General features: G+C 39.9%; 1 protein-coding gene across 2 annotated transcripts in view; it reads right to left on the reverse strand.

The window, feature by feature from the left end:
- LOC109026962 (SUMO-interacting motif-containing protein 1-like) overlaps positions 1-27,184 on the reverse strand; it is a 60,313-nt gene that overhangs the window by 12,833 nt on the left and 20,296 nt on the right. For both annotated transcript variants that reach the window (XM_063707017.1, XM_063707016.1), the window contains exon 2: positions 1,933-3,327. In XM_063707017.1, the coding sequence (XP_063563087.1) occupies positions 1,933-3,327 (1,395 nt within the window). The remainder of the gene's footprint in view (positions 1-1,932; positions 3,328-27,184) is intronic.

A 27,184-nucleotide genomic window follows, 5' to 3' on the forward strand; every position in this document is an offset into this window, starting at 1 on the left:
CCAAAATGCTGGGGTTACAGGCGTGAGCCACTGCGCCCAGCACTGAATACTTAATTGATCCTCAACTAGTTCCTACAATAATCTTAGGAAATACATACTATTATTATTCCTATCTTATAAATAAAGAAACTGAGATTTGGAGGGTAAGCATTTGTCATACAACAAATGGCAGAAGCCGGTTTCAAACACACGTGGCGTAAACTTCAGAGCCATCCTCTCAACCCCTACTCCCCATAAACAACAAAAATAATGTGTATATGTTAAAAATCCCAGTTATTAAAATATGTAAAATGCCTATGTATAAAAAGGCAACTGGGAAGGAAATACATCAAATTATTCACAATAATAAATGCTGTCTGGGCCGGGTGCGGTGGCTCATGCCTGTAATCCCAGAACTTTGGGAGGCCGAGGTGGGCGGATCACTTGAGGTCAGGAGTTCAAGACAAGCCTGGACAACATGGTGAAACCCTGTCTCTACTAAAAGTACAAAAAGCCGGAAGTGGTAGCGGGCGCCTGTAACCCAGCTACGCGGGAGGCTGTGGCAGGAGAATCGCTTGAACCTGGGAGGCGGAGGTTGCAGTGAGTGAGCTGAGATCGTACCACTGTACTCCAGCCTGGGTGACAGGGTGAGACTCTGTCTCAAAAAAAACAGAATGACCTAGTGGTCAGGCAGAGGCATAAAGAAGGAGAAGACATACAACATATTAGAAGATGTAATAATTTTAAAAAAGAGAAAAAAAAATCATTCTCCAAGGTCAAATCAGTGTGAATCCTTGGCTCCTGCCTACCTGGATCACTGCTTGAATGAGGAGAGCATACCTTTTGACACTGAACTGTTTCAAGCTGGTTTTCTTAATATGGGGGATGGGATGTACATAACTAAAAAACACTTCATACTGTGGAACTTAGCCACAGTTATTTTCCCTGACACATCTAGTTTACTTCTCATAAATCAATGATGACCAATGGAAAGTGCATTCCCACTCATGTCTTAAAATTGAATTTCCTCCCCCAAAGTCAGCAAGTAATAATTTTGGAGGCCCTTAAGTGATACAGTATTATTATCTCTGTGATATGGAAGCTGTAATAAGGGCACCAGGAAGGGAAAAGCATAGGAGTTGAAGATAAAAATTTATTTATTTTTTTGAGACAGAGTCTTGCTCTGTGGCCAAGGCTGGAGTGCAGTGGTGCAGTCTCAGCTCACTGCAACCTCCGCCTCCCAGATTCAGGTGATTCTCCTGCCTCAGCCTCCTGAGTAGCTGGGATTACAGGTGCATGCCACCACATCCAGCTAGAAGATAAGAATTTACATAAGGCCTACGATGAGCCTGACACCCTGACACTTTCACGTATGACCCTGTGAGGTATGTTATTACTTCCATTTTACAGATAGGAAAGCTAAGGCTCAAAAAGGTAAAGTGCCCTGCTGGGCGCGGTGGCTCATGCCTGTAATCCCAGCATTTTGGGAGGCTGAGGCGTGTGGATCACGAGATCAGATCGAGACTAGCCTGGCCAACATGGTGAAATCCTGTCTCTACTAAAAATACAAAAAATTAGCCGGGCGTGGCAGCATGCGCCTGTAGTCCCAGCTACTAGGGAGGCTGAGGTAGGAGAAACTCTTGAACCTGGGAGGCAGAGGTTGCAGTGAGCCAAGATTGTGCCACTGCACTCTAGCCTGGGAGACAGAGCAAGACTCGGTCTCAAAAAAAAAAAAAAAAAAAAAAGTAAAGTGACAGTTTTTAAGCGTGGGGCTAAAATTTGAACCCAGATCTGGGCCTCTACACTGAATGGGTCTTCACAAGTGGAGGAAAGATAAGAAATTTCATTTATGCTTGACCTGTCCTCTCACACATGGACTCCAGTCACACTGACCTTCTCCTAGGCCTAGGGAAAGGACACCTAATCCCTGGGGGAAGATGTTAGTTAGCTCACCTCTCTTGTGTCTTTATCCGGTATTAGCGTCTGAAAGAAGAGGTGATGAACCGGAGGTCGTAAGAAGTACTTCAGTCTATGCAGGCATGGTCTGTTGTACAACCCACCTTGTGGTGTTCGTGATTGTACGTGGGCAGACCCAGGTTTGGCAGGCTCTGACAGTGGTATTTCTTTTCTGGCTGGGGTTTCCATGACAGAGAGCCAAGGAACTTTCTCTAAGGGAGTTTCAGACTGTGGGCTGGGAGAGCAGCTTGGAGAGGACAGAGCTGAGATATCCATAGGCATGTCACAGTTCTGTACATCATTCTGGGTAAAGTCAGGCCTGTCTCCTGGTAAGTGAGGGATGTCTCTAGGTGAGTGTGTCACGTCCCCTGATGAGTGTGGCATGTCTCCAGGTGAATGTAACACATCTCCCGGTAAGTGTGGCATGCCCCCTGGTGACTGTGGTGCATCTGGTGACGGTGAAACATAACTTGGTGACTGTGGCACATCTCCTGGTGGCCCTAGCATGTCTCCTGGTGACTGTGGCACATCTGGTGATGGTGGCATGGTTCCTGGTGACCGTGGCCCATCTCCTGGTGACTGTGGCATGTCTTGCAGGTATGCCACATCTTGTGGATGTAATATGCTTTGAGGCGGGCCTGGCACATCTTGAGGTAGGCCCAGAGAGTCTTGAGGTGGGCTTGGTGAGTGTTGAGGATGCCATAACGAGTCTTGAGGTGGGCTTGGGATATTCTGCCGAGGGCATGGCACTTCTTGAGGTGGGTGAGTTAGAGCTGGTAGTTGGCATTGCATGGTTTGTGATGGGCATGACAAGGCTCGTGGTGGACAAGGTGAGGCTCTCAGTGGGCAAGGCAAGGCTTGTGGTGGGCGAGACACATCTTGCTGTGGGCATGGCAAGGGTACTTTTTGATTGCTGCTGCTGCTGCTGCTGCTGCTGCTGCTGCTACTATTATTGCTTGTTGGGGAGAGGGAGCTAACATCTGAAGACAGCTGTAGGCTTGCCAAGAAGCTGAGGTTACCTGTGAATGGGGCTGAGCTACAATTAGGCTCTGTTGGATAAACAGAGCCTCCACTGATGGATGTAGCGGGTGGGGGACCTACAAAGGTGTTTTCTTCCACTAGGTCCAAATCTACAGGATCACTGTTAATGAGTCTCCGTGCCGTAGGCTGAGAGCTTCTGCCCACCTGCCCTTCCATCACTGCTTTGCCAGAGAGGCTGGCACATGTCTGAAGACTGGTTGGCTCCTTCTGGGAAGGAGTGACAGGTTCTAAAGTTAAGTCAAGAGTGGCAATAGGTCTATTTTCTCCCTCAGCTCTTGTCAGGTCAATCACATACAGTCCACTGCGATCTTTTGTCCTTGGTCTGGTCTCTCTAGTTAAGTCAATGAAGTCCTGTTGAAGGATTGTGTGAAGAGAAGAGGTCAAGACGGGAGTATTAGCTTTATCTGAGATGACTTAAGTCTTAGCTTTTAAGGATAAGCATTACTTTGCCATTTCACCTTACTGATAAGTTACACATCTTGTATAACATAAGCAATAGTATTGCCAAAGCTGTCAATTTCTATACCTTCTTAAATTCTCCAAATGCCACATACGCATGACTAGGATCATAGTGGGATTTTTTTTTTTCTGGTCCAAGGAGGACAGGGGAGGAGTAGGAGATATTCCAACCTTAAGTCACAAAGTCAAAAGCAACCTTTGTTTGGAAGGTCAAATACACAGGATAACCTACAACAAAAGCTACATTTTAAGAAGTGAAGCAAATGTAAGAGAATCTATGTGCTAAGAACATGCTGAGTATTTTCACGTATCTTTAATTTTCACAATGACCTGATAAGGTAGGCATTATCAATCCATCATACAGATGGGGAAACTAGAGTTCAGAGGGGTTAGGTTATCTACCTTAAGATTACACAGCTAAGTAGCAGAGACAGACATTCAAACACAGATCTGTCTCCTTCTTTCCCTGTGAGGGCCTAGGAATGTACAACTTGATTCAATATGTAATCAACCTAGAAACAGATATGAAAGATAATATAACAAGGGTAATAAAACCAATAGTGTAAGTCTGAGCCCTAAGTAAGTAAATTAATGAAAACTTCCGATCTCCACTTCCATTCCTTGGCAAATTGATCAGGCTATTCACAAAGCCTAATGATACAGTACAGAGGTATTGTAATCAACCTCTGTACCATGAGCCTGGAAAAATATTGCTCTACCTTCTGTCTTCTCACTTACTTGGATACTACTGCCACTGGTACTTTAGGGCCCTGAGGCTAGCAATACTATTGCTGCTATCACAGCTACCATGCTATTTCTCTTAATAGATGGGTCACCATTGTTAACAGCACCAAAGCAGAGTACAGAATTCTGAGTGGGTCAAGTGAGAAGTTGGCATCCTGGAATAGGGATTCCCTCATCCTGGAACAGGGATTGCTTGGTGAAACCTAATGCCTCATTCTTAGGAAGCAGCCATATAGTATCACCACCTTTGGTGGCTTGGCTCTCAATGGCAAGAACTGAACATAAATAGCTGAAAGGCCATCAAAGGTCTGAACTCAACTCCTCTCCCATAGCCAACTGCTAAAATGCAACATCACCAGGTCTCTCCCATTTATTTATTTATTTATTTATTTATTTATTTATTTATTTATTTATTTTCTTGAGACAGAGTTTCGCTCTGTTAGCCTTGGCTGGAGTACAGTGGTACAATCTTGGCTCACTGCAAACTCTGCCTCCTGGGTTCAAGTGATTCTCCTGCCTCAGCCTCCCAAGTAGCTGGGATTACAGGTGTATGCCACCACACCAGACTAATTTCTGTATTTTATTTAATATTCTGTATTTATTTCTGTAGAGATGGGGTTTCACCATGTTGGCCAGGCTGGTCTCAAACTCCTGACCTTAGGTGATCCACCCGCTTTGGCCTCCCAAAGTGCTGGGATTACAGGCATGAGCCACTGTGCCTGGACATTTGAAACCCATCACTGGCTAGGCACGGTGGATCACTTAGGGCCTAGGAATGTTTGCTTTTGTCCTTTTACCTGGAATGACTATCATCCCTTTGATTGTTTGGAGTTTCTTATCTTTCAAGACACAGCACAGATACCATTATGTGTGAAATCCTTCCAGATCACTTCTCCCCACTGGTTAAACTAACCCCCCCTTCCTCTATCATGTCTCCACTGAACCTATGCAAACCTCTCTCTCTATCCTCAAGAATTTAATGATATTGAAAATAGAAATGTATTTTTACTTCATTGTCCAATTGTCCATTGTTAATATAAATATACTTGATTTATGTATATTAATACTGTATCCTGCAACCTTGCTAAGTTCACATAATAGTTTGAGTAACATTTTTTTGTCAATTCCTTGGGATTTTTTTTCTTTTTCTTTTTTTATTCTTTCAATTTATTTTTTTTAAGTGTTTGCTTACATTTTATTTTTATTTATTTTTAACTTTTAAAAAAATTATTATAAGTTCTAGGGTACATGTGCACAACATGCAGGTTTGTTACATATGTATACATGTGCCATGTTGGTGTGCTGCACCCATTAACTCGTCATTTACATTAGATATATCTCCTAATGCTGTCCCTCCCCTCTCCCCCGACCCCATGACAGGCCCCGGTGTGTGATGTTCCCCTTCCTGTGTCCAAGTGTTCTCACTGTTTCAATTCCCACCTATGAGTGAGAACATGCAGTGTTTGGTTTTCTGTCCTTGCGATAGTTTACTGAGAATGATGATTTCCAGCTTCATCCATGTCCCTAACAAAGGACATGAACTCATCCTTTTTTATGGCTGCATAGTATTCCATGGTGTATATGTGCCACATTTTCTTAATCCAGTCTATCATTGATGGACATTTGGGTTGGTTCCAAGTCTTTGCTATTGTGAATAGTGCCGCAATAAACATACATGTGCATGTGTCTTTATAGCAGTATGATTTATAATCCTTTAGGTATATACCCAGTAATGGGATGGCTGGGTCAAATGGTATTTCTAGTTCTAGATCCTTGAGGAATCGCCACACTGTCTTCCACAATGGTTGAACTAGTTTACAGTCCCACTAACAGTGTAAAAGTGTTCCTATTTCTCCACATCCTCTCAAGCACCTGTCGTTTTCTGACTTTTTAATGATCGCCATTCTAACTGGTGTGAGACGGTATCTCATTGTGGTTTTGATTTGCATTTCTCCAATAGCCAGTGATGAAGAGCATTTTTTCATGTGTCTGCTGGCTGCATAAATGTCTTCTTTTGAGAAGTATCTGTTCATATCCTTTGCCCACCTTTTGATAGGGTTGATTTTTTCTTGTAAATTTGTTTAAGTTCTTCGTAGATTCTGGATATTAGCCCTTTGTCAGATGGGTAGATTGCAAAAATTTTCTCCCATTCTGTAGGTTGCCTGTTAACTCTGATGGTAGTTTCTTTTGATGTGCAGAAGCTCTTTAATTAGATCCCATTTGTCAATTTTGGCTTTTGCTGCCATTGCTTTTGGTGTTTTAGACATGAAGTCTTTGCCCATGCCTATGTCCTGAATGGTATTGCCTAGGTTTTCTTCTAGGGTTTTTATGGTTTTAGGTCTAACATTTAAGTCTTTAATCCATCTTGAATTAATTGTTGTATAAGGTGTAAGGAAGGGATCCAGTTTCAGCTTTCTACATATGGCTAGCCAGTTTTCCCAGCACCATTTATTAAATAGGGAATCATTTCCCCATTGCTTGTTTTTGTCAGGTTTGTCAAAGATCAGATGGTTGTAGATGTGTGGTATTATTTTTGAGGGCTCTGTTCTGTTCCATTGGTCTATATCTCTGTTTTGGTACCAGTGCCATCCTGTTGTGGTTACTGTAGCCTTGTAGTATAGTTTGAAGTCAGGTAGCATGATGCCTCCAGCTTTGTTCTTTTTGCTTAGGACTGTCTTGGCAATGCAGGCTCTTTTCTGGTTCCATATGAACTTTAAAGTAGTTTTTTTTCCAATTCTGAGAAGAAAGTCATTGGTAGCTTGATGGGGATGGCATTGAATCTATAAATTACCTTGGGCAGTATGGCCATTTTCATGATATTGATTCTTCCTATCCATGAGCATGGAATGTTCTTCCATTTGTTTGTGTCCTCTTTTGTTTCGTCAAGCAGTGGTTTGTAGTTCTCCTTGAAGAGGTCCTTCACATCCCTTGTAAGTTGGATTCCTAGGTATTTTATTCTCTTTGAAGCAATTGTGAATGGGAATTCACTCATCATTTGGCTCTCTGTTATTGGTGTATAAGAATGCTTGTGATTTTTGCACATTAATTTTGTATCCTGAGACTTTGCTGAAGTTGCTTATCAGCTTAAGGAGATTTTGGGCTGAGATGATGGGGTTTTCTAAATATACAATCATGTCATCTGCAAACAGGGACAATTTGACTTCCTCTTTTCCTAATTGAATACCCTTTATTTCCTTCTCCTGCCTGATTGCCCTGGCCAGAACTTCCAACACTATGTTGAATAGGAGTGGTGAGAGAGGGCATCCCTGTCTTGTGCCAGTTTTCAAAGGGAATGCTTCCAGTTTTTGCCCATTCAGTATGATATTGGCTGTGGGTTTGTCATAGATAGCTCTTATTATTTTGAGATACGTCCCATCAATACCTAATTGATTGAGAGTTTTTAGCATGAAGCGCTGTTGAATTTTGTCAAAGGCCTTTTCTGCATCTATTGAGATAATCATGTGGTTTTTGTCTTTGGTTCTGTTTATATGATGGATTACATTTATTGATTTGCGTATGTTGAACCAGCCTTGCATCCCAGGGATGATGCCCACTTGATCATGATAAGCAATTTGATGTGCTGCTGGATTTGGTTTGCCAGCATTTTATTGAAGATTTTTGCATCAATGTTCATCAGGGATACTGGTTTAAATTCTCTTTTTTTGTTGTGTCTCTGCCAGGCTTTGGTATCAGGATGATGCTGGCCTCATAAAATGAGTTAGGGAGGATTCCCTCTTTTTCTATTGATTGGAATAGTTTCAGAAGGAATGGTACCAGCTCCCCCTTGTACCTCTGGTAGAATTCGGCTGTGAATCTGTCTGGTCCTGGACTTTTTTTGGTTGGTAGGCTATTAATTATTGCCTCAATTTCAGAGCCTGTTATTGGTCTATTCAGGGATTCAACTTCTTCCTGCTTTAGTCTTGGGAGGGTGTATGTGTCCAGGAATTTATCCATTTCTTCTAGATTTTCTAGTTTATTTGCATAGAAGTGTTTATAGTATTCTCTGACGGTAGTTTGTATTTCTGTGGGATCAGTGGTGATAACCCTTTTATCATTTTTTATTGCGTCTATTTGAATCTTCTCTCTTTTCTTATTAGTCTTGCTAGTGGTCTATCAATTTTGTTGATCTTTTAAAAAAAACCAGCTCCTGCATTCATTGATTTTTTGAAGGGTTTTTTGTGTCTCTATTTCCTTCAGTTCTGTTCTGATCTTAGTTATTTCTTGCTTTCTGCTAGTTAGCTTTTGAATGTGTTTGCTCTTGCTTCTCTAGTTCTTTCAATTGTGATGTTAGGGTGTCAATTTAGATCTTTCCTGCTTTCCCTTATGGGCACTTAGTGCTATAAATTTCCCTCTACACAATGCTTTAAATGTGTCCCAGAGATTCTGGTATGTTGTGTCTTTGTTCTCATTGGTTTCAAAGAACACCTTTATTTCTGCCTTCATTTCGTTATGTAGCCAGTAGTCATTCAGGAGCAGGTTGTTCAGTTTCCATGTAGTTGAGCAGTTTTGAGTGAGTTTCTTAATCCTGAGTTCTAGTTTGATTGCACTGTGGTCTGAGAGACAGTTTGTTATAATTTCTGTTCTTTTACGTTTGCTGAGGAGTGCTTTACTTCCAACTATGTGGTCAATTTTGGAATAAGTGCGGTGTGGTGCTGAGAAGAATGTATATTCTGTTGATTTGGGGTGGAGAGTTCTGTAGATGTCTATTAGGTCCCCTTGGTACAGAGCTGAGTTCAATTCCTGGATATCCTTGTTAACTTTCTGTCTCATTGATCTGTCTAATGTTGACAGTGGGGTGTTAAAGTCTCCCATTATTATTGTGTGGGAGTCTAAGTCTCTTTGTAGGTCTCTAAGAACTTGCTTTATGAATCTGGGTGCTCCTGTATTGGGTGCATATATATTTAGGATAGTTAGCTTTTCTTGTTGAATTGATCCCTTTACCATTATGTAATGGCCTTCTTTGTCTCTTTTGATCTTTGTTGGTTTAAAGTCTGTTTTATCAGAGACTAAGATTGCAACCCCTGCTTTTTTTGTTTTCCATTTGCTTGGTAGATCTTCCTCCATCCCTTTATTTTGAGACTATGTGTGTCTCTGCACGTGAGATGGGTCTCCTGAATACAGCACACTGATGGGTCTTGAGTCTTTATCCAATTTGCCAGTCTGTGCCTTTTAATTGGAGCATTTAGCACATCTACATTTAATGTTAATATTGTTATGTGTGAATTTGATCCTGTCATTATGATGTTAGCTGGTTATTTTGCTAGTTAGTTGATGCAGTTTCTTCCTAGCATCGATGGTCTTTATAATTTGGCATGTTTTTGCAGTGGCTGGTACCGGTTGTTCCTTTCCATGTTTAGTGCTTCCTTCAGGAGCTCTTGTAAGGCAGGCCTGGTGGTGACAAAATCTCTCAGCATTTGCTTGTCTGTAAAGGATTTTATTTCTCCTTCACTTATGAAGCTTATTTTGGGTGGATATGAAATTCTGGGTTGAAAATTCTTTTAAGAATGTTGAATATTGGCCCCCACTCTCTTCTGGCATATAGAGTTTATGCCGAGAGATCAGCTGTTAGTCTGATGGGCTTCCCTTTGTGGGTAACCCGCCCTTTCTCTCTGGCCGCCCTTAACATTTTTTCCTTCAACTTTGGTGAATCTGACAATTATGTGTCTCAGAGTTGCTCTTCTCGAGGAGTATCTTTGTGGCATTCTCTGTACTTCCTGAATTTGAATGTTGGCCGGCCTTGCTAGGTTGGGGAAGTTCCCCTGGATGATATCCTGAAGAGTGTTTTCCAACTTGGTCCCATTCTTCCTGTCACTTTCAGGTACACCAATCAGACACAGATTTGGTCTTTTCAGATAGTCCCATATTTCTTGGAGGCTTTGTTCATTCCTTTTTACTCTTTTTTCTCTAAACTTCTCTTCTCGCTTCATTCATTTGATCTTCAGTCACTGATACCCTTTCTTCCAGTTGATCGAATCGGCTACTGAAGCTTGTGCATGCATCACGTAGTTCTCGTGTCATGGTTTTCAGCTCCATCAGGTCATTTAAGGACTTCTCTTCACTGGTTATTCTAGTTAGCCATTCGTCTAATCGTTTTTCAAGGTTTTTAGCTTCTTTGCGATGGGTTCAAACATGCCCCTTCAGCTAGAAGTTTGAACATCTGAAGCCTTCTTCTCTCAACTCGTCAAAGTCATTCTCCATCCAGCTTTGTTCTGTTGCTGGCAAGGAGCTGCATTCCTTTGGAGGAGAAGAGGCACTCTGATTTTTAGAATTTTTAGCTTTTCTGTCTGGTTTCTCCCCATCTTTGTGGTTTTATCTACCTGTGGTCTTTGATGATGATGATGTACAGATGGGGTTTTGGTGTGAATGTCCTTTATGTTTGTTAGTTTTCCTTCTAACAGTCAGGACCCTTAGCTGCAGTTCTGTTGGAGTTTGCTGGAGGTCCACTCCAGACACTGTTTGCCTGGGTATCACCAGTGGAGGCTGCAGAACAGCAAATATTGCAGAACAGCAAATGTTGCTGCCTGATCGTTCCTCTGGAAGCTTCATCTCAGAGGGGCACCCAGCTGTGTGAGGTGTCAGTTGGCCCCTACTAGGAGATGCCTCCCAGTTAGGCTACTCAGGGGTCAGGGACCCACTTGAGGAGGCAGTCTGTCTGTTCTCAGATCTCAAACTCCATGCTGGGAGAACCACTACTCTCTTCAAAGCTGTCAGATAGGGACATTTACGTCTGCAGAAGTTTCTGCTGCCTTTTGTTCGGCTATGCCCTGCCCCTACAGGTGGATTCTACAGAGGCAGGCAGGCCTCCTTGAGCTGTGGTGGGCTCCACCTAGTTTGAGCTTCCTGGCTGCTTTACTACTCAAGCCTCAGCAATGGCGGGCACCCTTCCCCAAGCTTCGCTGGCACCTTGCAGTTTGATCTCAGACTGCTGTGCTAGCAATGAGTGAGGCTCCGTGGGCGTGGGACCCTCCGAGCCATGTGCAGGATATAATCTCCTGGTGTGCTGTTTGCTAAGACCGTTGGAAAAGCACAGTATTAGGGTGGGAGTGACCCCATTTTCCAGGTGCCGTCTGTCACAGATTCCCTTGGCTAGGAAAGGGAATTCCCTGACCCTTTGTGCTTCCCGGGTGAGGCGATGCCTCGCCCTGCTTCGGCTCTTGCTCAGTGGGCTGCACCCACTGTCCTGCACCCACTGTCCGACAAGCCCCAGTGAGATGAACCCGGTACCTCAGTTGGAAATGCAGAAACCACCTGTCTTCTGCATTGCCCACGCTGGGAGCTGTAGACTGGAGCTGCTCCTATTCGGCTATCTTGGAACCTAGGATTTCTATATACGTTTCTATATGTGTGTTGTCTGCAAATAAGTCTTACTTCCTTTCCAATCTGTATGCTTTTATTTTTTTGCCTTATTGCAATTGCTAAGGCATTCAGTATAATTCTGAATAGAAGTGCCAAGAACATTCTTGCTTTTTGTTTTTTGAGATGGGGTCTCACTATGTCACACAGGCTGGAGTGCAGTGGAGTGATCCTATGACCTCAGCCTCCTATGTAGCAGGGACTGCAGGTGTGTACCACCATGCCCAGCTTTTCTTTTTCGTAGAGACGGGATGTCACTACAGACTGGTCTTGAACTTCTGGGCTCAAGTAATCCTCTTGCCTTGGTCTCCCAAAGTGGTGGGATGACCAGCGTGAGCCATTGTGCCTGGCCCTTGTTTTTTTTCTTTTTAATTTTTATAAGTGCATAGTATATATATACATATATATAATATATATAAAATTATATATATTATATATAAAATTATATATATAATATATAATTATATATTATATATAATTATATATAATATAAAATTATATATTATATATAATTATATATAATATAAAATTATATATAATATAATTATATATTATATAAAATTATATATAATATAATATATTTTATATAATATAATATATAATATATTTTTATATATTATATAAAATTATATATAATAATTATATAATATTTTATTATATATTATATATAATAATTATATAATATATCATTATACATAATATATAATAATATATAATATATTATTATACATAATATACAATAATTATATAATATATTATTATACATAATATACAATAATTATATATTATTATACATAATATACAATAATTATATATTATTATACATAATATACAATAATTATATATTATTATACATAATATACAATAATTATATATTATTATACATAATATACAATAATTATATATTATTATACATAATATACAATAATTATATATTATTATACATAATATACAATAATTATATATTATTATATATAATATACAATAATTATATAATATATTATTATATATAATATATATAATATATAATTATTATATATAATATATAATTATATATAATATATACAAATTATATATACAAATAATTATATATTATATATTATATATATAATAATTATATATTATATATTATATATATAATAATTATATATTATATATTATATATATAATAATTATATATAATATACATCTATGGGGTACATATTTTGAGACAGGAATATTTTGAGACATTGTATAATGTGTAATAATCGCATCAGGGTAAATGGGTATCCATCACCTCAATAATTCATTTCTTTGTTAAGAACATTCCAATTGTACTCCCTCAGTCATTCTGAAATGTATAATAAAATATTGCTTACTGTAGTCACCTTGTTGTGCTATCAAATACTAGATCTTATTCATTGTATCTGACAATATTTTTGTACCCATTAACCATCCATTCTCTCCCAACCCCCTACTCCCTTCCTAGCCTCTGGTAACCATCATTCTACTGACTATTACCATGAGTCTAATTTTTAGCTCTCATAAACAATGAGGACATGCAAAGTTTGTCTTTGTGTGCCTAACTTATTTCACTTAACAGAATGTCGTCCAGTTCTGGAAGGTTATTAATAATTATTGATTCTATTTCTTTATTGGATATAGGTCTACTTAAATTATCTACTCATACACTTTTTTTTTTGAGACAGAGCCTTGCTCTGTCACCCAGGCTGGAGCGCAGTGGCGAGATCTTGGCTCACTGCAACCTCCGCCTCCAGGGTTCAAATGATTCTCAGGCCTCAGCCTCCTGAGTAGCTGGGATTACAGGTGCCTGCCACCATGCCTGGCTAATTTTTGTATTTTTAGTAGAGACGGGGTTTCGCCATGTTGGCCAGGCTGGTCTCGAACTCCTGACCTCAGGTGATATGCCCACTTTGGCCTCCCAAAGTGCTGGGATTACAGGCCACCATGCCTGACCCCTCTTTACTCTTCCCTCTCCTCCTGGTGCTGTGAGTTGTGCTGCCTGAAGTTGGGGAAGAGGTGACATAAGCTTTCCCTTGGCTGCCCCAGTTGGTGTCTCACTGGATCGTGTGGACCCCAAATCCACTAGCTCTGAGCCCAACACAGCACCAGGACTTGTGCAGGAATTGCAGTCCTTGTGGCCTAGACTGCCTTTCAAATTTATTTAGCACCCCAGAGCACCTTAGCCCATGGTGGTGGGGCTAGCTGGAACTCAAGTTCCGACTGCTAGGATGGACGACTTGCCTCTGGCTATGTCTGCTCTAAATGCTTCTGCTGTGGGCACTGGCCAAATTCTGCCGCGTGTTGTTTTCTGCTGTGACAGGGCTGCAGTGAGTCCCAATGCAAAGTCTCACGATCACTTTGCTTTCCCTTCCCCAAGCACACAGATTCTCTCTCCACATCATACTGCACTGCTGGATGACGGAGGAGGTGTGGTATAGGCAATTCAAGACTATCTTTCCTAACCTCTTCAGTGCCTCTTTCCTTAATATGTTAAAACCAGGTACTGTGATTGCTCACCTGAGTTTTAGTTCTTCTGAAAGTGCTTTCTTGTGTGGATAGTTGTTCAAGTTGGTGTTCTTGCTTGGGGGACAAATGCTGGAGGGTTCTATTCAGCCATCTTGCTCTGCCTTCCCTGCTTGTTCTTGAACTTAGAAGAAAGAATTTCAGACTTCCATCATTAAGTATAATTCTAGCTGTGAGGTTTTCACAGACGCCTTTAAGGAAGTTCCCTTCTTTTCCTAGTTTCCTCAGAGTTTAAATTGGGAAGAGCTATTACATTTTGTCAAATGCTTCTTCGGCATCTGTTAAGATGATGATGATGATTTTTTGTTCTACTAATATCAGAATTTATATTGATGGATTTTCTAGTGTTAAATTAACCTTGCAATCCTGGGAAAGCTTCTCTTGGTTATGATGTATTGTTCTTTTCCTATACTGATGGGCTTCAGTGAATCGATATTTTGTTAAGAATTTTTGCATATTTATCCTGGGCACAGTGGTGCATGCCTGTAATCCCAGCACTTTGGGAGGCTTAGGCGGGAGGATCTCTCGAGCTCAGGAGTTCAAGACCAGCCTGGGCAACAAAGCAAGACCTTGTCTCTACAAAATAAATAAATAAATAAATAAACTAGCTGGGTGTGGTGGTGCATGCCTGTGGTCCCAGCTACCTGGGAGGCTCAGAAGGGAGGACAGCTTAAACCTGGGAGGTCAAGGCTGCAGTCAGCTGTGGGGTCACCACTGCACTCCAGCCTGGGCAATAGAGTGAGGCCTCATCTCTCAGAAAAAAAAAATTTGCATGTTTATATGGGATTTTTATTTGTAATTTTCTATTTTTGTAATTTTTTTTCTGTTTTTGTTATCAGAGTAAAACTGATTTAATAAAATAACTTTAGAAACAGTCCTACCCCTTCTATTTAAGTTGTGTTTGAATGGTACTATGTCTTTCTTAAATGTTTGGTGAAATTCACCAGTGAAGCTCTTTGCACCTGAAATTTGCTTTGCAGGAAAGGTACAAATTAAAATTACAAATTCAATTTCTTTAGTAGACATAGGGCTATTAATATTTTATCCGCCTTCTTGTGTTAGTTTTATGACTTGTGTTTTTCCAGAAATTTGTCCATTTCATTTATCAAATTTATTGGCATAAAATTGTTCATAATATTTCCTATGAACTTTATAATTCTATACTCTGTATAGATTTATTCCCAATTCCTATTTTTATCCCCAATATTGGTAACATTTTTTAAATCCCTGATCAATCTAGCTAGATATTTATCAACTTTATTGATCTTTTTAATCTGTTTCCTATTTCATCTATTTCTGTTATCTTTATTATTTCCTTCTTTCTACTTTATATTTAATTTGTTCTTTCTCTAGCTTCTTAAATGGAAGCTTAGGTTTAGACTTTTTTCTTTTCTAACATTAACATTTAAAACTAAAAATTTCACTGTAATGACTACTTTGGCTTCATCCCACAATTTAAAAAAGTATGTGAATTTTTCTGAAGGACACAATTTTTAATATGTAGTCATTTTATTATGTGGTTCAAGTTTACTTTCATTATGGTCAGAAAACATACTCTAAGATTTTAATCTTTTGAAATACACTGAGACTCATGTCCTAACACACGGCCTACCCTGGTGAATCTTCCTTGTGTACTTAGGGAGAAAAAGTGTATTCTGTATTTGTTAGTTACAGTTCTATAAATATCAATCAGGTCATGGTAGTTAATAGTGTTTTTCAGATCTTTGATTTCTTTACTTTGGTGGGGGCGATCCAGTTGTATTATCAACTACAGAGTGAAAAGTGTCCAACTACGGTTGTAGTTTGACTGTTTTCCCTATCTTAGTTCAGTTGTTTGCTTCATGTATTTTGAAACTGTATTTATTAGGTGCATATACACATGTAATTCTTATAACTTCCTAATATATTAACTCTTTTATCATTATGAAAGATTCCTCTTAGTCTCCAGAAATCTTCCTTGTATTGATGTCTTGTTTTTCTGATAAGAATAGAGTTACTACAAATTTCTTGTGCATACTATTTGCATGGTACATTTCTTTCTATCCCTTTACTCTCAGTGTATTTGCATCTTTATATGTAGAATGTCTCTCATATAGACAGTACATCTCATATAGATAGCACATACTTGGTTCTTGCTTTTTTTTTTGGTCCAGTCTGACAATCTCTGCCTTTTGTTTAGAATTTTGGTCTATTTACACTTAATTATTTACATGTTCACTTTTAAACCTACAATCATACCATCTCTTTCTTATTTCTTCTATCCATTATTTGTTTCATTGTCCCTCTTTTCCTACCTCCCTTTATGCTAGTGACATATTTTTTGGCATTACATTTTAATTCCTCTATTGGTTTTCTATCTATATGTCTTTTCATTATATTTTTAGTGGTTGCTCTTGGGACTACAGTGTATACATTCAATTTATTCCAGTGTACTTTAGAAAATTTTAGAAAATGTATTGAATTACTTCTTGGCACAGCATGGTGGTTCAGGCTTGTAGTCCTAGCACTTTGGGAGGCCAAGGCGGGCAGATTGCTTGCGCTCAGGAGCTGGAGACCAGCCTTGGTAACATGGTGAAACTCCATCCCTACAAAAAAATTTGGCTGGCGTGATGGTGTGCACCTGTAGTCCCAGCTACTTGGGGGTGCTGAGTCAAGAGGATTGCTTGAACCTGGGAGGTTGAGGCTGCAGCGAGCTGAGATTGCATCACTGCACTCAAGCCTGGGGGACAAAGCCAGACAAAGACAAGCCTGGGGGACAAAAAAAAAAAAAAAAAAAAAAAAAGAAAGAAAAGAAAATTTATCGAATTACTTAAGGTAAAACTATAGAAACCTTACAAAATATTCCACTCACCTGTGCCTCATCCTGTATTTTTGTTGTCCTGTGTATTATCTGTATACATTGTGAACACATCAGCACAGTAGTACTATACGTTTCAGTCACTTGTCTTTTAAAGATATTAAGACATAACAAAAAATCATTATTTTTGTTTTACACACATTTACAATTTCATGTGCTCTTCACTCCTTTGTGTAGATCCAAATATCCATTTAGGTGTCATTTCCCTTCAGCCAAAATGTCTTATAGTGCAGGTCTGCTAGTGAAAAATTCTCTCATCTCTGTTTATCCAAAAATGTCTTTATTTTCCCCTTATTTTTGAAGGATAATTTTTCCAGATGCAGAATTCTTGGCTGAAAGCTTTCTTTTTTCCATCATTTGAATATGTTGGTCCAATGTCTTTTGACCTCCACAGTTTCTGATAAGAAGTGAGGTGTTAATTGCACTGTTGTTCCCTATGTACAATATACCATTTTTCTCTGGACAGTCAATAAGTGGTTTTCTTTGTGATTATCTTGCTTTTAGTCTGCTGTACTTCTTGGGTAAGTTAATTTTTTCCCACAAAATGTGAGAAAATTCCAGTCATTATTTCTTCAAAAAATTTTCTATAATCTACTGCTGCCCCTCCTTCTAAGACTCTAATTATACCTATTATGGATTGTTTGATATTGCCCTACATATCTCTTTTCAACTTTATTCCATCTTTTTCTCCCGTTTCTCGAAACTGGTTGATTTCTATTGATCTAGCTTGAACTTCATGGCTTCTTTTGCCAATCTGCTTTGTTTTCTAATCTACTGTTGAAGCTATTTAGATTTTTAAAAAATTTCAGTTACTGTATTTTTCAACTCTCAAATTTCCATTTTTATAGTTTCCATTTCTTGGTTGAGATTTTCCACCCACTCATTGATGTCATAGTTTAACTCATTGAACACATTTACAATAATTGCTTTGAAGTTTCTGTTAAATCCAACAACTAGGCTCACTCAGAGTCAGTTTCTATTGACTGCCCTTTCCCCCTCGAGTATGAGTCACACTTCTGTTTCTTTGCACGCCTAGACACTGGGTTTAACTGTGTTCTTCTAAGAATTGTTGTGGGGTTTTTGTTGTTCTAGTAGATATTAACACTTAACCTGCCTAGATTCGAACTGCAAACTTTGTCTCCCTTGCACAATATAGGTACTGATATCTTTGTTCTTATGGTTTCCAGCTGCTGTTGTTTTAACCTGGCCTCTTGAGGTGGGGGGGGGGGGGTCCTCTGCTGTGCCTACATAATTTGGCTGTCAGCCAACCACCTGAGCAGTCATTATACTAAAATTTTGTGGTTCACCCTTCGTATGATTTTTCTTGTTTGCAGATATTCCTCTGTAATTTCTTGCTCTGCCAGCTTTGACCTCTGTCCCCTGACATTTCAAGTCCATAAAATCTCAGCTTTCTGCCACCCAAGTTGCAAATGATTGGGGAATGCAATCAGTTAAAAAAGCCGCAAAGTCACAGATATCACCCTATGCAGCTATCTTGTAAGAATAGATTCCTCTCTGGTATCTGCCTGATTTTTCACCGGGCCCTCAGAGAGTACTTTAACTGTGAGGCAGTTTCACAGATTGGAAGTAGAATCCAACTGCATTGCTCTTCAAATTTTGGAGAGACTCAGTTGCTCCCCTCTTTGATGGTTCCATAGCACACTGTACATACTAATATTACTTTAGCACATATCATGAGGCATTTTGCAGGGTACTTAATTATCTTGTCCCCCGTTTGAGAATAACCTCTTTTTGTATCCTGTATCCTTGGTAGCTATAAGGTACTTGGATCCAACACGATTAATAAATAAATTTAATCTAATAATATTTGTTAATTTATTCTCATTTCATTGTTCTCTCATACTCTCCCTAACTCCTGATTAAGTAATTTGCATTTCCATCACATATTGCTCCAATTAAACTTTCACAGATAACAAATTATCTAATTTTAACAGTTGTTTTGCCAGAGGGAGGAGAAACACAGATTACTAAGGCATCCCGATATTTGGCATCTGCAGAGTGAAACTAGGAAATAACTCCAACAGGCCTCCTAATTAACCCTATTTTCCGACATTGTGAGGTGAATGTTATTCACATTTTAGAGCAAAACAAAGAAAGCTCAGAAACCAGAACACTTTTCTTTTGGGGCTTTGGATTTAAGAAATTGGAAGTGTCAGATTCACCTATACCAGCAAACTGCTGACCCGAGGCTTATCACCCACTTATGGTGTTGATAGTGGGATATGCTGCCTGCCACTCTAGTTTCTGTTCACAGTTTTTGGTTAATTTTACTCTTTGGAGACTTCTGTTAATTCTTGCCAGTCTGGCTAGCAGGAAAAATTAGTTTCGGTCAGAATCCTGTTTGTTTTTTTTTTTTTAAGTGGAGAGTCCTTCTAAGTTGGCTATACTCCTGAAGGAAAAAATTCCTGGTCAAGGCTTGTGTTGAATTTCTATCCAGTGACCTTGTTAAACTCCCTCAATTAGGTCCTAGGAGGGTTTTGTTGTTGTTGTTGTTGGGGGTGGGTATATTCCTTGAGATCTTCTGCATAGATAATCATGTCATCTGGAAATAGGGACAGTTTCATTTCTTTTTTCCAATCTGTATGCCTTTTATTCCCCTTTCCTATTTTACTCTTTTTGTAGAAATCGTATCTCCCTATGTTGCTCAGGCTGGTCTTGAACTCCTGGGCCCAAGCAATCTTCCCTCCTTGGCCTGCCAAAGTGCTGGGATTATAGGCATGAGCCACCATGCCTGGCCTATTTCCTTAACTAATTGCACTAGCTGAGACTTCCAGCACCATCTGAATAGGAGAAGTAAAAGCAAATATCGCTGCTTTGTTCTAAATCTCACAGTCCACAATCAAATGTGGCAGCAATGGGCTGATCTAAGGTTTGAACTTAAAATTAAAAGGAAAGCAGAGTGTAAAAGTTTGAAAAATTTGCAACCCAGTCCTGTGGTAGGGAAGGAATAAGCATTTTTAGGAGAGAAATTTAAAGGGGCTGAAGAGCAACCACTTGCAAAAGAAATTAGCAATACAATGGGAAAAAGGCCTAGAGGCCTAGAAGGACAGAATGGTTTCAGGAGCCCAACCCAAATTCAGGCTGTTCAGGCCCCAGTGAGGGCTCAAAAGGCCCCAGGCATGGCTCAGGCTGCCAATCAGAGGCCCTGGCAGCTTCCATGTGGTGTTAAGTCTGTAGACACACAGAATGCAAGAGCGCATTCTGGCAGTTTCCACCTAGATTTCGGAAGATGTATCAGAAAGTCTGCATGCCCAGGCAGAAGCCTGCCACAGGGGCAGAGCCCCCACAGAGACTCTACTAGGGCAGTGCCAAGGGGAAATGTGGGGTTGGAGCCCCCATAGAGTCCCTACTGGGGTACTCCTTAGTAGAACAAGGCTGCTGCCCTCCAGAGCTGAGAGTGGTAGAGCCACCAGCAGGTTGTATTTTCAGCCTGGAAAAGCCAAAGGCCCAACTCCCACCTGTGGGAGTAGCCATATGGGCTGTGCCCCAGTAAAGCCAAGGGGTGGGGCTGCCCAAGGCCTTAGGAGCCCACCCCTTGCACCAGTATGCCCAGGATGCAGGACATGGAGTTAAGGGAGATTATTTTGGAGCTTTAAGATTTAATGTTTGCCCTGCTGAGTTCTGGACTTGCATGAGGCCTATTACCCCTTTCTTTTGGCCATTTTTTTCCTTCTCGAATGGGAATGTTTACCCTATGCCTGTACAATCATTGTATCTTAGAATTCAATAACTTGCTTTTCATCTTACAGGCCCACAGCTGGAAGAAATTAGCCTTCAGTCTCAGATGAGATTTTGCATTTTTTAAATTGATAGTGGAATGAGTTAAGACTTTTGGAAATTATTGGGAAGGGATGATTATATTTTGCAATGTGAGAAGGATATGACATTTGGGGGGCCAGGGAAAGAATAATAGTTTGGATATTTGGCCCCTCCAAGTGTCAGGTTAAAATTTGATCCCCAATGTTGGAGGTAGGACCTGGTGGAATCATGGGGACAGAGCCCTCATAAATGTCATGGTGCCATTCTCAAGGGATTGAGCCAGTTCTCACTCATAGTTCCTGCAAAATATGAATGTTCTTTTTTCTCTTCCTCCTTCTCTCACCATGAGACATACCTGCTCCCCATTCGTCTCTGCCATGGTTGGAAGCTTCCTGAGGTCCTCACCAGAAGCAGATGCTGGTGCCATGCTTCTTGTTCAGCCTGCAGAATTATGAGCCAAATAAACCTCTTTTCTTTATAAATGACTCAGCCTCAGGTATTCCCTTACAGCAATGCAAAATGAACTAAGACAGCTATTCTGAATCTTCTGTCCTTCCATATAAACTTTACAATCAGTTTGTTGAAGTTCATAGAACAAATTGCTGGGATTTTGATTGGGATTGCATTGAATCTACCAATTAAGTCAGGAAGAATTGACATCTTGATGACACTGAGTTTTCCTATTCACAAACATGAAATGTTTCTCCATTTATGTAGTTCTTCTTTGACACCCGTCATCACAGTTTTCTATATAAAGATCTTGTGGATATTTTGTTATATTTACGCCTATTTGTTCAATTTCTGGGAGTGCTAATGTAAATGTAAATGGTAATGTATGTTTCATTTCAAATTCCACTTTTTCATTGTTGCTATATAAGAAAGCAACTGGGTTTTGTATGTTAACCTTGTGTTCTGCAAACTCCCTATAATTGCTTGTTAGTTCCAAGAGGTTTTTTCTAGATTATTTTCTATGTAGACAAATCATATCTTCAGTGAACAAAGATAATTTTATTTCTTCCTTCACAGTCCACATATCTTTTCTTTTTCTGAGACAGAGTCTCACTCTGTCACCCAGGCTGGGGCACGGTGGTGCAATCTTGGCTCATTGTAACCTCTGCTTCCTGGGTTCAGGTGATTCTTCTGCCTCAGCCTCCCAAGTAGCTAGGACTACAGGTGCTCACCACCATGCCTGGCTGATTTGTATATTTTTAGTAGAGATGAGATTTCACCACACTGGCCAGGCTGGTCTCGAACTCCTGGCCACAAGTACTCCACCTGCCTTGGCCTCCCAAAGTGCTCAGATTACAGGCGTGATCTACCATGCCCGGCCCTGTATCTTTCTTTTCTTCTGTTTTTTTGTCACATTAGCTAGGACTTCCAGTACAATGCTGAAAAGGAGTAGTGAGGAGATATCCTTGCCTTATCCCTGATCTTAGTAGGAATGCTTCAAGTTTTTCACCATTAGGTATGATGTTAGTGGCAGGTTTTTCGTAGATGTTCTTTCTGAAGTTGAGGAAGTTCCCCTCTATTCCTAGTTTGCTGGAAGCCTTTTTTTTTTTTTTTTTTAAATCATGAGTGGGTGTTAAATGCTTTTTTGGCCTCTATGGAAGGGATCATGTGATTTCTTTTCTTTAGCCTACTGATGTGGTGAATTGCATTAATGGATTTAATTGATTTTCAAATGTAGAATTGACCTTGCATACCTGGGAGAAATCCTACTTGATCACGATGTGTAATTCTTTTTGAACATTGTTGGATTTGATTTGCTAATATTTTGTTGAGGATTTTTGCATCTGTGTTCATAAAAGATATTGGTCTGTAGTTTTCTCTTATAATTTGTCTTGCTTTGGTATCAGTGTAATGTTGGTCTCATAGAGCTAGTTAGCAAGTAGTCCCTCTGCTTCTATTCTCTGAAAGATTGTTGAGAATTTATATCATTTCTTCCTTAAATATTTGTTGGAATTCACTCGCCAACCCATCTGGGCCTGGGGCTTTCTGTTTTGGAAGGTTACTAATAATTATTGATTCTATTTCTTTATTGAATATAGGTCTACTTAAATTACTTATTCATAAAACTTTTTTTTTCCTTTTTTTTTGAGACAGAGTCTTGCTCTGTCACCCAGACTGGAGTGCAGTGGCATGATCTCAGCCCACTGCAACTTCCACCTCCCGGGTTTAAGTGATTCTCCTGCCTCAGCCTCCAGAGTAGCTGGGATTACAGGTGCATGCCACTACACCTGGCTAATTTTTGTATTTTTAGTAGAGATGGGGTTTCACCATATTGGCCAGGCTGGTCTCAAACTCCCAGCCTCAAGTGATCCACCCGCCTTGGCCTTCCAAAGTGCTGGCTGGGAATACAGGCTTGAGCCACCGTGCCCAGCCATTATACACATTTTATAACAAAAATTTAAATTTTAAAAAGCATTTGTTCTACCCAAATTGATCTATAAGCTTAATTACAAACAAAATTCCAATGGGATTTTAAAAAGTAACAGATAAGATGATTCATAACTTCATTTGAAATAGAAAAAGCAGCCAGGCACGGTGGCTCATGCCTGCAATCCCAGCACTTTAGGAGGCTGAGGTGGGCGGATCACTTAAGGTCAGGAGTTTGAGACCAGCCTGGCCAATATGACGAAACCCCATCTCTACTAAAAATACAAAAAATAGCTGGGCGTGGTGGCGTACACCTGTAATACCAGCTACTCAGGAAGCTGAGGTAGGAGAATCACTTGAACCCAGGAGGCAGAGGTTGCAGTGAGCTGAGGTTGTGCCACTGCACTCCAGCCTGAGTGACACAACAAGACTCCATCTGAAAAAAAAAAGAAAAAAACAAAGAACTTTACTACTGCTGTATGTAGTTGCCACTGCTGCTGCCATCTTCACTAAATTGGAATTCACCTGGGCCTTGCTTCTTCCCGTCACCAGCTTCTGGTAGAACCTAGGTCCCACATCTGAGCACTAGGTGTACCAGAGCCTGGGAAATTGAGCATCTGCCATTTCTGCTTCTTTACACAGAAGTAGATTGTATCTCTGAACGTGGGAGTTCTGTACACTCCTAGTGTTCTGAGATTCAAACACTAGATCTCACAAGGAATGACATAATGTCCACAATAGTGGTATATATTAAAATAAAAAAAGACATATTACTCTTTATCCTCAAAATTCCACTGCAAGGAACTTGTCCTACAAACATTTTTTTTTCCTTTTTTAACCATAAAATGCAGAGAAAAAAACCCGTATTTTAATGACCATGCAAGAGGATTCATCATATCATAGTCTAACATCAAAAAAATTAAAATCAATAAGAGACTGGCTAAGTTTGGTTTTTAAAAATTTTTATTAAAATTTCTTTTTAGTTTCATAGGTTTTTGGGTAACAGGTGGTATTTGGTCATACAAGTAAGTTCTTTAGTGGTGATTTGTGAGGTTTTGGTGTACCTACCACCCAAGCAGTATACACTGAACCTAATTTGTAGTCTTTCATCCCTCGCCCCCTTCTCACCCCTTCCCCGAGTCGCCAAAGTCATTCTTATGCCTTTGCATCCTCATAGTTTAGCTCCCACTTATGAGGGAGAACATACGATGTTTGGTTTTCCATTCCTGAGTAATTATGGTTTTTTAACATTAGAATAACATGCAGCTGATAAAACAATTATTGAATGAATACTTACAATGTACCAGGCACCATGTTGTGCACTGGGAATACCATTGCAAGCAAAATGAATAATGGTCTGAATGAGGTATGAATTTTTTAAATGTCTATTACATATTTTTTTAATTTTAAAATATGTATACTAATTATATATAAATACATATACATTTTATTTTTGTTTTTATTTTAATGCCTATAATATATTAAGTAATTTTAAAAAGTTAGTATGACCGCATTGGGAAAGAATTATACATTTAAATATGTTTGTGCACACACAAGGAAAATTTCTGGAGCAATACACAAAAACTGCAGTTATCTAGAGTAGAAATAGACAGGGGCAGGTTCTTACATAAGGATTTCTTACCTGTATTTACAGTTTATGATTATTATTATTTTTGAGATAGAGTCTTGCTCTGTTGCCCAGGCTGGAGTGCAGTGGCACGATTTCGGCTCACTGCAACCTCCACCTCCCAGGTTCAAGCAATTGTCATGCCTCAGCCTCCAGAGTAGATGGGGCTACAGGCGCGTGCCACCACTCCCAGCTAACTTTTGTATTTTTAGTAGGGACAGGGTTTCGCCATGTTGGCCAGGCTAGTCTCAAACTCCTGACCTCAAGTGATCCGCCTGCCTCAGCCTCCCAAAGTGTTGGGATTATAGGTGTGAGCCACCACGCCCGGCCTATTTACAATTTAAATATAATGTTTATAATTTTTTTTTCCAGATGGAGTCTTGCTCTGTCACCCAGGCTGGAGTGCAGTGGAGCCATCTTGGCTCACTGCAACCTCTGCCTCCCAGGTTCAAGTGATTCTCAGTCCTCAGCCTCCCAAGTAGCTGGACTACCATGCCTGGCTGATTTTTTGTATTAGTGGAGATTGGGTTTCATCATATTGTCGAGGCTGGTCTCGAACTCCCAACTCAAATGATCTGTCCACCTCAGCCTCCCAAAGTGCTGGGATTACTGGCGTGAGCCACCGTGCCCAGCCTAATGTTTATAATTTAAAATGGGAAAAATTTATTTTTCGAATGATATGATTATGTACCTTTAAAACATAAGCAAACCAGAGAACCCACTGGAGGGTACAGGGTTTCCTTCTGGAGTGAAGTAAATGTTCTAAAATTAGATAGTGGTGATGGCTGCACAACTCAGAGAATTTTATGGTATGGTATGGAATTATACCTTAATAAAGCTGTTATTAAAAGACCCACTGGAATACGGTAACACTTTACAAATTAGCTAATATAAAAATACAAAACTAAATCCCTACCAGACAGGAAGGAACACTTTGTCTTCATGGGTAGCCAGACCCACCAACCTGCCAAAGACAGCTCAGGATAAATGAGGGATGTTGGAAGTGATCTGCAGGCTTACAAGGAAGCTGAACTTGATTTAAGATCCAAGTTAATTTCACATCTGATGTATTAAATTCAAAATGTAGATGAATTTTCCTTTCTATTCTATGGCAGCTCCACACAGCTGTAGTGAATATTATATTAATAAGTTCACTAACTTATGCGATTGTGCCACTGCACTCCAGCCTGGGTGAGAGAGCAAGACTCTATCTCAAAAAAAAAAAAAAGGAGTTTTAAAAAACAATTTTTGTATTAAAAAACTCTGGTGAGTCTATTTTTTCCAAACCATCCATTTAAAAAATAGAATTATATTTTGTGACTTGCTTTTTTCCACTTAACCGTTTACTACTACCATCCCCACCTGATGTTCCCTTGGAAACCTGGTATGAGGTTTGAAAAAGTTTGCCCCAGGATCTTAAAGATGGAGACAAGCGGTGGTAAACCTGCTCTACTAGTTAGCATCTGGTTGAAGCTACCTTAGTTTCCTCATTTACCAAACAGGGATAATAATACTACCTACCTCATGGGGTTGCAGTGAAGATTATGAGTTAATCCAAGTAAAGCACTTGACATGGTACCTGGCATAAATGCCAGCTATTCTTATTATGTGATGCTTACCATGATTGATGTTTAACCCTACATAGCACATAGTCATTCAGAATCAAAACACTAGCTCCATAAAAAGGCACCAAACCCAAGGAAGTCTTATAGTTTTACTGACCACCAAGAAGCAAATCTCATAAAATGAAAGTTATACTGTACTTCTGCTTAGAAAGACAATATTGTAAAGACATTAACTCTCCTTTAATTAACTTATAAAACTAATGTAGTGGTTCTGAACTGGTGCAATTTTACCCCCCACCCAGGGGCTATTTGGCAATGTCTGGAGACATTTTTGATTGTCACAAGTTGAGGGGTTACTACTGGCAGGCATCTAGCGGGTAGAGGTCAGAGATGCTATTAAATATCCTACAGTGCATAGGACAACCCCATGCAACAAATAATTATACGGCCCAAAGAAACAGTCTAATGCAGTCTTCGACAAAATTATTCTAAAATTCATTTGGGGGAACAAATGGGTACAAATAGCCAGGACATTTTTTTGGGGGGAAAAATAGTAAGGAGACACATACGTACATATGTATGTATTCCCCATATGTTGAATGGTAATCCCCAAGGTTGGAGGTGGGGCCTGGTGGGAGGTGTTTGGGTCATGGGGGCAGATCCCTCATGGCTTGGTGCTGTCTTCACAATAATGAGCTATTGCGAGATCTGGTTGTTTGCATCTGTGGCACCTTTGCACCCCCACTCTCACTCTCTTGCTCTCTCCATGTGACGTGCCAACTCCCACTGTGCCTTCCACCATGATTGTAAGCTTCCTGAAGTCTCATCAGAAGGTGAACAGATGCCGGCACCATGCTTCCTGTACAGTCTTTGGAACTGTGAGCTCTTTTCTTGATCAATTACCCAGTCTCAGGCATTTCT

This window comes from Gorilla gorilla, chromosome 4, assembly GCF_029281585.2.
Source record: "Gorilla gorilla gorilla isolate KB3781 chromosome 4, NHGRI_mGorGor1-v2.1_pri, whole genome shotgun sequence".
NCBI lineage: Eukaryota > Metazoa > Chordata > Mammalia > Primates > Hominidae > Gorilla > Gorilla gorilla.